The following is a 9,986-nucleotide window of genomic DNA, read 5'->3' as shown; positions in this document are numbered from 1 at the left end:
TACACACACATACACACACATACACACACATACACAAGAAATATTTACACACAAACACACATGCACATCAGCATACACTGGTGTGATGATACTGAGTTTCATCTAGTGTTGCCATCCACAGATCTGTACGCACAAGTAATGGCTCTGAAGTCTGTGAACCCCGAGCTGAAAGTGCACCTTGCAGTGGGAGGTTATTCCATGGGAACCTGGCCATTTGAAAGCATCACAGCCTCAATGAGCAACATGGAGACGTTTGCTGGGAACGCCGCCTCTTTTCTACGTACTCATGGCTTTGACGGCCTGGATTTGGATTGGGAGTTTCCAGGCGCTTCCTTCAGAAGCCAGTTTTCCCAGCTGTGTGAAGCTCTGTTCCAGCACTTTAGTGTAGAAGCTCAGGCATCTGGCAAGCCCCGCCTGCTCTTGACCGCTGCTGTGTCCGGTTACAAGACAGAGATAGAGGCATCATATGAGCCACAGATCATTCAACAGTAAGTCTTAGTTACTTGATGCTTCGTCTCACTCCATATCCACCAAGACAATAATAGTTTTCATGGTATTGTGTAGAAGAATAAATGAGTTTGTTGAAAAAGCAGCCAAAACAAGACATGTGAAGTGTCTCAAACTACAATGATGTTTTTAAGAACCCACCCCCTGCTCCTTCCACACACACAGACACAAGTACAATTATGAAGCTAGAATAGGACTGACTGCGAGATGAATTTGAAGGACGTTAGTAGGAAACTGAGACGTGCCTTTCTTTGTAATTGTCTGGTTGTCAGTATCCGTGCGTGTTAAGCTGTTGCTCATGCCGTTTGCCCCAATCTGTGATAGCTGGACTGGAGCTCTTGTGCCACTGTTTGCCCTCAGGTACTTGGACCACGTGTATGTGATGGCCTACGACTACTATGGCTCTTGGTCGCTCACACTGGGACATCAGAGTCCTCTGTACGTGAGAGACGAAGACCGACACGACCCCACGGAATCTCTGCTTTCTCAGGTAAGTCTATAGCACATATATGTTGTGTGACCTACACACGTGTGAAAGATTTTGTCTGTGAATGGCAGGGTTTTGGACAGGTGTTGTGTTGTAGGTAAGTTTTTGTGGCGGTTTTGTAATTAAAGAAGAGACTGGCGGTTTGGAGTGCAGGGTTGGTGGGGTGTGAATAATGAGACGTAGAATGAGGAGTGTGTCTGTTGTGAGAGTGTTGCGAGCCTCCAGACTTGTCCTGAGCATGTCCGTGTTCCTGTTCCGTGTCTCAGAATGCTTCCATGACCTGGTGGCACGAGCTGGGTGTACCCAAGAATAAACTGGTGATGGGAGCTGCCACCTACGGGCGGACCTTCCGGATGTCGGCTGCTGACCAGTGGCATGTTGGAGACCAGTCTCTTGGAGGTGGCGATGTGGGACCATACAGTGCTACACCGGGATTCCTGGCGTACTATGAGGTGAGGGAATAGTCAGGGTATGTTTTATTGTAGGTGTACTGTTCTGTGGTCATAAATGAGCTAATGACGCCATTGGCGCTGTACAGCGAAATTAATTGAATTTGGTTTTAGTGAGCTTTTCTTCTTGGGTGGATTTGTTTTTTTGGTTTTGGATTTGTTCTTTTTTCACTGAAGACTAATACGTACTTTAACAGGATAATCAGCATTCATGCTCTTGATTTTCAGAACACAAAAGTAGAAAAAAAAATCAATTTTGTCAGTCCCATCGTCTTCTGCTCCAATGGGTCGTACCATTCACGTTTTCAGCACATTTGCTTGGCATTCTTCATTTGTTTTTTCTTTCTTCCAAGGGCCATCAGCTCTAAACCTCATGGACAACTCACTATTGTTACATTCATCAAACTCATTGTCTCCCCAGATTTGTGACATGATCATGAGCGGCACCTTGAACAGAGTGTGGATGGACGATTCCAGAGTACCTTTTGCCTACGGTCAACGCAACTCGCACTGGGAATGGCTTGCCTACGACGATGTACAGAGCATGACTGAGAAGGTAAGCTCCGTCTGACTCAGAACTATACGTGCAGTAGGTTACGTACGTACCGACTTTCACACACAAACACAGTCCTCACAGTGAACACAGAACACAGGCATAAACAGACACACACACACACACACACACAAACACACACACACACACACACACACACACACAAATATGCCTGCATACACTCACACACACACACACATGCATACGTACATGCACACTCACACACACACATGCATACATACACACACACACATACACACAAACTCACACACACACACACACACACACACACATACATACATACATACATACACGCACACACAGTCACATACACACAATGACACACATATTACACACCCAGGCATATTACACATCCGCACCCATGAAGTCAGTTGTTGCTGTGTGATGGCTTCAGCGAGTTCTATAAACAGACTACACTGTGAGCCGTCTTCCCATTGGTCCACGGTGAGTAGAAACAAGACTGTCAAGAAAGATGGTAAGTGAAGGTGAAAAAGAAAACAGAAGAAGTGTGTACAGGTGTCCACTCAGGCGTCCCGTCTCTGTTCACAGGCTGCGTACATCGTAGCTGAAGGTTTGGCCGGTGCCATGTTCTGGACTGTGGACTTTGACGACTTTGCAGACCAAGTGTGTGGGGAAGGTCCCTACCCTCTGATCCAAGCTATGAAGGCGGGCCTGTGGAGTCCTGGAAGTCAGCCGCTGACCTTGAGCCCAGCTAACGCGAGCTTGCCATCTCCTCAATCACCCACATGGTCGCCATCTTCTACGTCCAGTAGCACGGACATCATGAGTGGCGGGCACAGCTCAACGGCCACCCCGGGTAGGTCCAAAGTGTGAGAACCTTATCTGGCAAGTTTCAGTGTAGCTCTATCCTGAAGCCAACTGCCAGCCAGATGTAAATTCCTACTCTGAGAGCATCTCTAAACTCTCATAGTAGGTTTGGTTATAGTAGGATCTCTGCCTGGCACCGTGAAAGCGTTATGTTTCTTTCATGGTATTTTACCGTTTTTAGAGAGGTGGCCTGGAAAGTCTTTGAGAGTCATATGCACACTTAACTTAAATGCACAAATACATACATAGATGAGCATAACATGGCAGCAGAAATACTGAAAAGTCAGGAATTATAATGGCTGCTCTAATGAGTTTAAGTCATTTAGCTTTCAGTCATAGAGAAGTGCATGATGGAATGTGTCACACGGGTGCTTCTCGGCCCGAAGTTTCTTTATAGACACACATGTACTGATTCATCAAAGTATTCGGACTATTGCTATCTTCTATCTACTAAAGCTTATGTTGGTTGTCTCTCTACGTGTTTCCTAAAACCGACAAGAAAAAACATTTCCCTGGAGAGTACTAAAGAGAATGCATCAGTAAAGATAATGATAAATGTGTGTACAATCTTGCCAGTAACAGAGTGGGAGCCTTGAAGTTGTGGAAATGTCAATGTTTCGTGCACAGTGTGTAAAATATCTTGTGTTCCTCGCAGGTGTCCATCATAATGAAAGCCATCACGTGATCGCCTGCTACTTTACCAACTGGGCCCAATACAGACCTGGTTTAGGCCTATACTCAGTGGCTAACATTGACCCCTACCTTTGTACGGACATTGTGTACGCTTTTGCCTACATCGACACAGCCAGTCTGACCCTGACAACCGTAGAGTGGAATGATGCAGGTAGGTGTCTTACGTATTAGCTAAAAGATCATTTCGCTAAGAACATTCACATGCACAGAAACACACCCACATATAAATTACACACACATTACACACACGGACATTGTCAGACACACACCAACACACTGACAGGTGCACAGTCTTTCTCTTTCTAATGAATTCTTGCGTTCCCCCCTTCACAAAATACACACACACACACACACGCACACACACACACACACACACACATACATACACACGTAACACACACACACACACACATACACACACGTACACACACACATACACACACATACACACACACACACAAGAAATTTTTACACACAAACACACATGCACATCAGCATACACTGGTGTGATGATACTGAGTTTCATCTAGTGTTGCCATCCACAGATCTGTACGCACAAGTAATGGCTCTGAAGTCTGTGAACCCCGAGCTGAAAGTGCACCTGGCAGTGGGAGGTTATTCCATGGGAACCTGGCCATTTGAAAGCATCACAGCCTCAATGAGCAACATGGAGACGTTTGCTGGGAACGCCGCCTCTTTTCTACGTACTCATGGCTTTGACGGCCTGGATTTGGATTGGGAGTTTCCAGGCGCTTCCTTCAGAAGCCAGTTTTCCCAGCTGTGTGAAGCTCTGTTCCAGCACTTTAGTGTAGAAGCTCAGGCATCTGGCAAGCCCCGCCTGCTCTTGACCGCTGCTGTGTCCGGTTACAAGACAGAGATAGAGGCATCATATGAGCCACAGATCATTCAACAGTAAGTCTTAGTTACTTGATGCTTCGTCTCACTCCATATCCACCAAGACAATAATAGTTTTCATGGTATTGTGTAGAAGAATAAATGAGTTTGTTGAAAAAGCAGCCAAAACAAGACATGTGAAGTGTCTCAAACTACAATGATGTTTTTAAGAACCCACCCCCTGCTCCTTCCACACACACAGACACAAGTACAATTATGAAGCTAGAATAGGACTGACTGCGAGATGAATTTGAAGGACGTTAGTAGGAAACTGAGACGTGCCTTTCTTTGTAATTGTCTGGTTGTCAGTATCCGTGCGTGTTAAGCTGTTGCTCATGCCGTTTGCCCCAATCTGTGATAGCTGGACTGGAGCTCTTGTGCCACTGTTTGCCCTCAGGTACTTGGACCACGTGTATGTGATGGCCTACGACTACTATGGCTCTTGGTCGCTCACACTGGGACATCAGAGTCCTCTGTACGTGAGAGACGAAGACCGACACGACCCCACGGAATCTCTGCTTTCTCAGGTAAGTCTATAGCACATATATGTTGTGTGACCTACACACGTGTGAAAGATTTTGTCTGTGAATGGCAGGGTTTTGGACAGGTGTTGTGTTGTAGGTAAGTTTTTGTGGCGGTTTTGTAATTAAAGAAGAGACTGGCGGTTTGGAGTGCAGGGTTGGTGGGGTGTGAATAATGAGACGTAGAATGAGGAGTGTGTCTGTTGTGAGAGTGTTGCGAGCCTCCAGACTTGTCCTGAGCATGTCCGTGTTCCTGTTCCGTGTCTCAGAATGCTTCCATGACCTGGTGGCACGAGCTGGGTGTACCCAAGAATAAACTGGTGATGGGAGCTGCCACCTACGGGCGGACCTTCCGGATGTCGGCTGCTGACCAGTGGCATGTTGGAGACCAGTCTCTTGGAGGTGGCGATGTGGGACCATACAGTGCTACACCGGGATTCCTGGCGTACTATGAGGTGAGGGAATAGTCAGGGTATGTTTTATTGTAGGTGTACTGTTCTGTGGTCATAAATGAGCTAATGACGCCATTGGCGCTGTACAGCGAAATTAATTTAATTTGGTTTTAGTGAGCTTTTCTTCTTGGGTGGATTTGTTTTTTTGGTTTTGGATTTGTTCTTTTTTCACTGAAGACTAATACGTACTTTAACAGGATAATCAGCATTCATGCTCTTGATTTTCAGAACACAAAAGTAAAAAAAAAATCAATTTTGTCAGTCCCATCGTCTTCTGCTCCAATGGGTCGTACCATTCACGTTTTCAGCACATTTGCTTGGCATTCTTCATTTGTTTTTTCTTTCTTCCAAGGGCCATCAGCTCTAAACCTCATGGACAACTCACTATTGTTACATTCATCAAACTCATTGTCTCCCCAGATTTGTGACATGATCATGAGCGGCACCTTGAACAGAGTGTGGATGGACGATTCCAGAGTACCTTTTGCCTACGGTCAACGCAACTCGCACTGGGAATGGCTTGCCTACGACGATGTACAGAGCATGACTGAGAAGGTAAGCTCCGCCTGACTCAGAACTATACGTGCAGTAGGTTACGTACGTACCGACTTTCACACACAAACACAGTCCTCACAGTCAACACAGAACACAGGCATAAACAGACACACACACACACACACACACACACACAAACACACACACACACACACACACACACACACACAAATATGCCTGCATACACTCACACACACACACACATGCATACGTACATGCACACTCACACACACACATGCATACATACACACTCACACACATACACACAAACTCACACACACACACACACACACACACACACACACACACATACATACATACATACATACACGCACACACAGTCACATACACACAATGACACACATATTACACACCCAGGCATATTACACATCCGCACCCATGAAGTCAGTTGTTGCTGTGTGATGGCTTCAGCGAGTTCTATAAACAGACTACACTGTGAGCCGTCTTCCCATTGGTCCACGGTGAGTAGAAACAAGACTGTCAAGAAAGATGGTGAGTGAAGGTGAGAAAGAAAACAGAAGATGTGTGTACAGGTGTCCACTCAGGCGTCCCGTCTCTGTTCACAGGCTGCGTACATCGTAGCTGAAGGTTTGGCCGGTGCCATGTTCTGGACTGTGGACTTTGACGACTTTGCAGACCAAGTGTGTGGGGAAGGTCCCTACCCTCTGATCCAAGCTATGAAGGCGGGCCTGTGGAGTCCTGGAAGTCAGCCGCTGACCTTGAGCCCAGCTAACGCGAGCTTGCCATCTCCTCAATCACCCACATGGTCGCCATCTTCTACGTCCAGTAGCACGGACATCATGAGTGGCGGGCACAGCTCAACGGCCACCCCGGGTAGGTCCAAAGTGTGAGAACCTTATCTGGCAAGTTTCAGTGTAGCTCTATCCTGAAGCCAACTGCCAGCCAGATGTAAATTCCTACTCTGAGAGCATCTCTAAACTCTCATAGTAGGTTTGGTTATAGTAGGATCTCTGCCTGGCACCGTGAAAGCGTTATGTTTCTTTCATGGTATTTTACCGTTTTTAGAGAGGTGGCCTGGAAAGTCTTTGAGAGTCATATGCACACTTAACTTAAATGCACAAATACATACATAGATGAGCATAACATGGCAGCAGAAATACTGAAAAGTCAGGAATTATAATGGCTGCTCTAATGAGTTTAAGTCATTTAGCTTTCAGTCATAGAGAAGTGCATGATGGAATGTGTCACACGGGTGCTTCTCGGCCCGAAGTTTCTTTATAGACACACATGTACTGATTCATCAAAGTATTCGGACTATTGCCATCTTCTATCTACGAAAGCTTATGTTGGTTGTCTCTCTACGTGTTTCCTAAAACCGACAAGAAAAAACATTTCCCTGGAGAGTACTAAAGAGAATGCATCAGTAAAGATAATGATAAATGTGTGTACAATCTTGCCAGTAACAGAGTGGGAGCCTTGAAGTTGTGGAAATGTCAATGTTTCGTGCACAGTGTGTAAAATATCTTGTGTTCCTCGCAGGTGTCCATCATAATGAAAGCCATCACGTGATCGCCTGCTACTTTACCAACTGGGCCCAATACAGACCTGGTTTAGGCCTCTACTCAGTGGCTAACATTGACCCCTACCTTTGTACGGACATTGTGTACGCTTTTGCCTACATCGACACAGCCAGTCTGACCCTGACAACCGTAGAGTGGAATGATGCAGGTAGGTGTCTTACGTATTAGCTAAAAGATCATTTCGCTAAGAACATTCACTGGCACAGAAACACACCCACATATAAATTACACACACATTACACACACGCACTCTCTCAGACACATACCAACACACTGACAGGTGCACAGTCTTTCTCTTTCTAATGAATTCTTCCGTTCCCCCCTCCACAAAATACACACACACACACGCACACACACACACACAAATACATACACACGCACACACACACATACACACACATACACACACATACACAAGAAATATTTACACACAAACACACATGCACATCAGCATACACTGGTGTGATGATACTGAGTTTCATCTAGTGTTGCCATCCACAGATCTGTACGCACAAGTAATGGCTCTGAAGTCTGTGAACCCCGAGCTGAAAGTGCACCTTGCAGTGGGAGGTTATTCCATGGGAACCTGGCCATTTGAAAGCATCACAGCCTCAATGAGCAGCATGGAGACGTTTGCTGGGAACGCCGCCTCTTTTCTACGTACTCATGGCTTTGACGGCCTGGATTTGGATTGGGAGTTTCCAGGCGCTTCCTTCAGAAGCCAGTTTTCCCAGCTGTGTGAAGCTCTGTTCCAGCACTTTAGTGTAGAAGCTCAGGCATCTGGCAAGCCCCGCCTGCTCTTGACCGCTGCTGTGTCCGGTTACAAGACAGAGATAGAGGCATCATATGAGCCACAGATCATTCAACAGTAAGTCTTAGTTACTTGATGCTTCGTCTCACTCCATATCCACCAAGACAATATTAGTTTTCATGGTATTGTGTAGAAGAATAAATGAGTTTGTTGAAAAAGCAGCCAAAACAAGACATGTGAAGTGTCTCAAACTACAATGATTTTTTAAAGAACCCACCCCCTGCTCCTTCCACACACACAGACACAAGTACAATTATGAATCTAGAATAGGACTGACTGCGAGATGAATTTGAAGGACGTTAGTAGGAAACTGAGACGTGCCTTTCTTTGTAATTGTCTGGTTGTCAGTATCCGTGCGTGTTAAGCTGTTGCTCATGCCGTTTGCCCCAATCTGTGATAGCTGGACTGGAGCTCTTGTGCCACTGTTTGCCCTCAGGTACTTGGACCACGTGTATGTGATGGCCTACGACTACTATGGCTCTTGGTCGCTCACACTGGGACATCAGAGTCCTCTGTACGTGAGAGACGAAGACCGACACGACCCCACGGAATCTCTGCTTTCTCAGGTAAGTCTATAGCACATATATGTTGTGTGACCTACACACGTGTGAAAGATTTTGTCTGTGAATGGCAGGGTTTTGGACAGGTGTTGTGTTGTAGGTAAGTTTTTGTGGCGGTTTTGTAATTAAAGAAGAGACTGGCGGTTTGGAGTGCAGGGTTGGTGGGGGTGTGAATAATGAGACGTAGAATGAGGAGTGTGTCTGTTGTGAGAGTGTTGCGAGCCTCCAGACTTGTCCTGAGCATGTCCGCGTTCCTGTTCCGTGTCTCAGAATGCTTCCATGACCTGGTGGCACGAGCTTGGTGTACCCAAGAATAAACTGGTGATGGGAGCTGCCACCTACGGGCGGACCTTCCGGATGTCGGCTGCTGACCAGTGGCATGTTGGAAACCAGTCTCTTGGAGGTGGCGATGTGGGACCATACAGTGCTACACCGGGATTCCTGGCGTACTATGAGGTGAGGGAATAGTCAGGATATGTTTTATTGTAGGTGTACTGTTCTGTGGTCATAAATGAGCTAATGACGCCATTGGGTCAGTATAGCGAAATTAATTGAATTTGGTTTTAGTGAGCTTTTCTTCTTGTGTGGATTTGTTTTTTTGGTTTGGATATGTTCTTTTTTCACTGAAGACTAATACGTACTTTAACAGGATAATCAACATTCATGCTCTTGATTTTCAGAACAAGAACACAAAAGTAAAAAAATAATTTTTGTCAGTCCCATCGTCTTCTGCTCCAATGGGTCGTACCATTCACGTTTTCAGCACAATTGCTTGGTATTCTTCATTTGATTTTTCTTTCTTCCAAGGGCCATCAGCTCTAAACCTCATGGACAACTCACTATTGTTACATTCATCAAGCTCATTGTCTCCCCAGATTTGTGACATGATCATGAGCGGCACCTTGAACAGAGTGTGGATGGACGATTCCAGAGTACCTTTTGCCTACGGTCAACGCAACTCGCACTGGGAATGGCTTGCCTACGACGATGTACAGAGCATGACTGAGAAGGTAAGCTCCGCCTGACTCAGAACTATACGTGCAGTAGGTTACGTACGTACCGACTTTCACACACAAACACAGTCCTCACAGTC

General features: G+C 45.9%; 4 protein-coding genes across 4 annotated transcripts in view; all 4 read left to right on the top strand.

Annotated features, from left to right (window-relative positions):
- Positions 1–139, top strand: part of LOC101852146 (chitotriosidase-1-like) — a 29,910-nt gene extending 29,771 nt beyond the window's left edge. The window contains exon 11 of the mRNA XM_013090937.2: positions 122–139. Coding sequence (XP_012946391.2) covers positions 122–139 — 18 coding nt within the window. The remainder of the gene's footprint in view (positions 1–121) is intronic.
- On the top strand, positions 139–3,709 carry LOC101851916 (acidic mammalian chitinase-like). Its single transcript, XM_035973687.1, has 6 exons — positions 139–488; positions 832–997; positions 1,261–1,446; positions 1,865–1,999; positions 2,567–2,834; positions 3,501–3,709. The coding sequence occupies exons 1-6, from the start codon at positions 139–141 to the stop codon at positions 3,707–3,709; spliced, it is 1,314 nt and encodes a 437-aa protein (XP_035829580.1).
- Positions 3,710–3,976: 267 nt separating this feature from the next.
- Positions 3,977–6,088, top strand: LOC118479065 (chitotriosidase-1-like). The gene has a single exon (XM_035973683.1). The coding sequence runs from the start codon at positions 4,023–4,025 to the stop codon at positions 4,452–4,454; it is 432 nt and encodes a 143-aa protein (XP_035829576.1). The 5' UTR covers positions 3,977–4,022; the 3' UTR covers positions 4,455–6,088.
- On the top strand, positions 4,768–9,977 carry LOC101851703 (chitotriosidase-1-like). The gene is made up of 9 exons (XM_013090933.2): positions 4,768–4,959; positions 5,223–5,408; positions 5,826–5,960; positions 6,548–6,815; positions 7,482–7,670; positions 8,024–8,390; positions 8,734–8,899; positions 9,164–9,349; positions 9,769–9,977. Exons 1-9 carry the CDS (start codon positions 4,768–4,770, stop codon positions 9,916–9,918), a joined length of 1,839 nt encoding a protein of 612 aa, XP_012946387.2. The 3' UTR covers positions 9,919–9,977.
- The last annotated feature ends 9 nt before the right edge of the window (positions 9,978–9,986 follow it).

This window comes from Aplysia californica, unplaced genomic scaffold, assembly GCF_000002075.1.
Source record: "Aplysia californica isolate F4 #8 unplaced genomic scaffold, AplCal3.0 scaffold01698, whole genome shotgun sequence".
NCBI classification, from domain to species: Eukaryota; Metazoa; Mollusca; class Gastropoda; order Aplysiida; family Aplysiidae; genus Aplysia; species Aplysia californica.
This window is presented reverse-complemented; position numbering and strand designations above follow the sequence as displayed.

Excerpts from the sequence above, each read along its gene's own strand:
- LOC101851916 (XM_035973687.1), top strand. The coding sequence starts at position 139 with ATGGCTCTGAAGTCTGTGAACCCCGAGCTGAAAGTGCACCTTGCAGTG. Across the intron at positions 1,447-1,864 it reads GATTCCTGGCGTACTATGAG|ATTTGTGACATGATCATGAG; the intron begins GTGAGGGAATAG and ends TTGTCTCCCCAG. Across the intron at positions 2,000-2,566 it reads TACAGAGCATGACTGAGAAG|GCTGCGTACATCGTAGCTGA; the intron begins GTAAGCTCCGTC and ends CTCTGTTCACAG.
- LOC101851703 (XM_013090933.2), top strand. The coding sequence starts at position 4,768 with ATGCCGTTTGCCCCAATCTGTGATAGCTGGACTGGAGCTCTTGTGCCA. Across the intron at positions 5,409-5,825 it reads GATTCCTGGCGTACTATGAG|ATTTGTGACATGATCATGAG; the intron begins GTGAGGGAATAG and ends TTGTCTCCCCAG. Across the intron at positions 9,350-9,768 it reads GATTCCTGGCGTACTATGAG|ATTTGTGACATGATCATGAG; the intron begins GTGAGGGAATAG and ends TTGTCTCCCCAG.
- LOC118479065 (XM_035973683.1), top strand. The coding sequence starts at position 4,023 with ATGCACATCAGCATACACTGGTGTGATGATACTGAGTTTCATCTAGTG.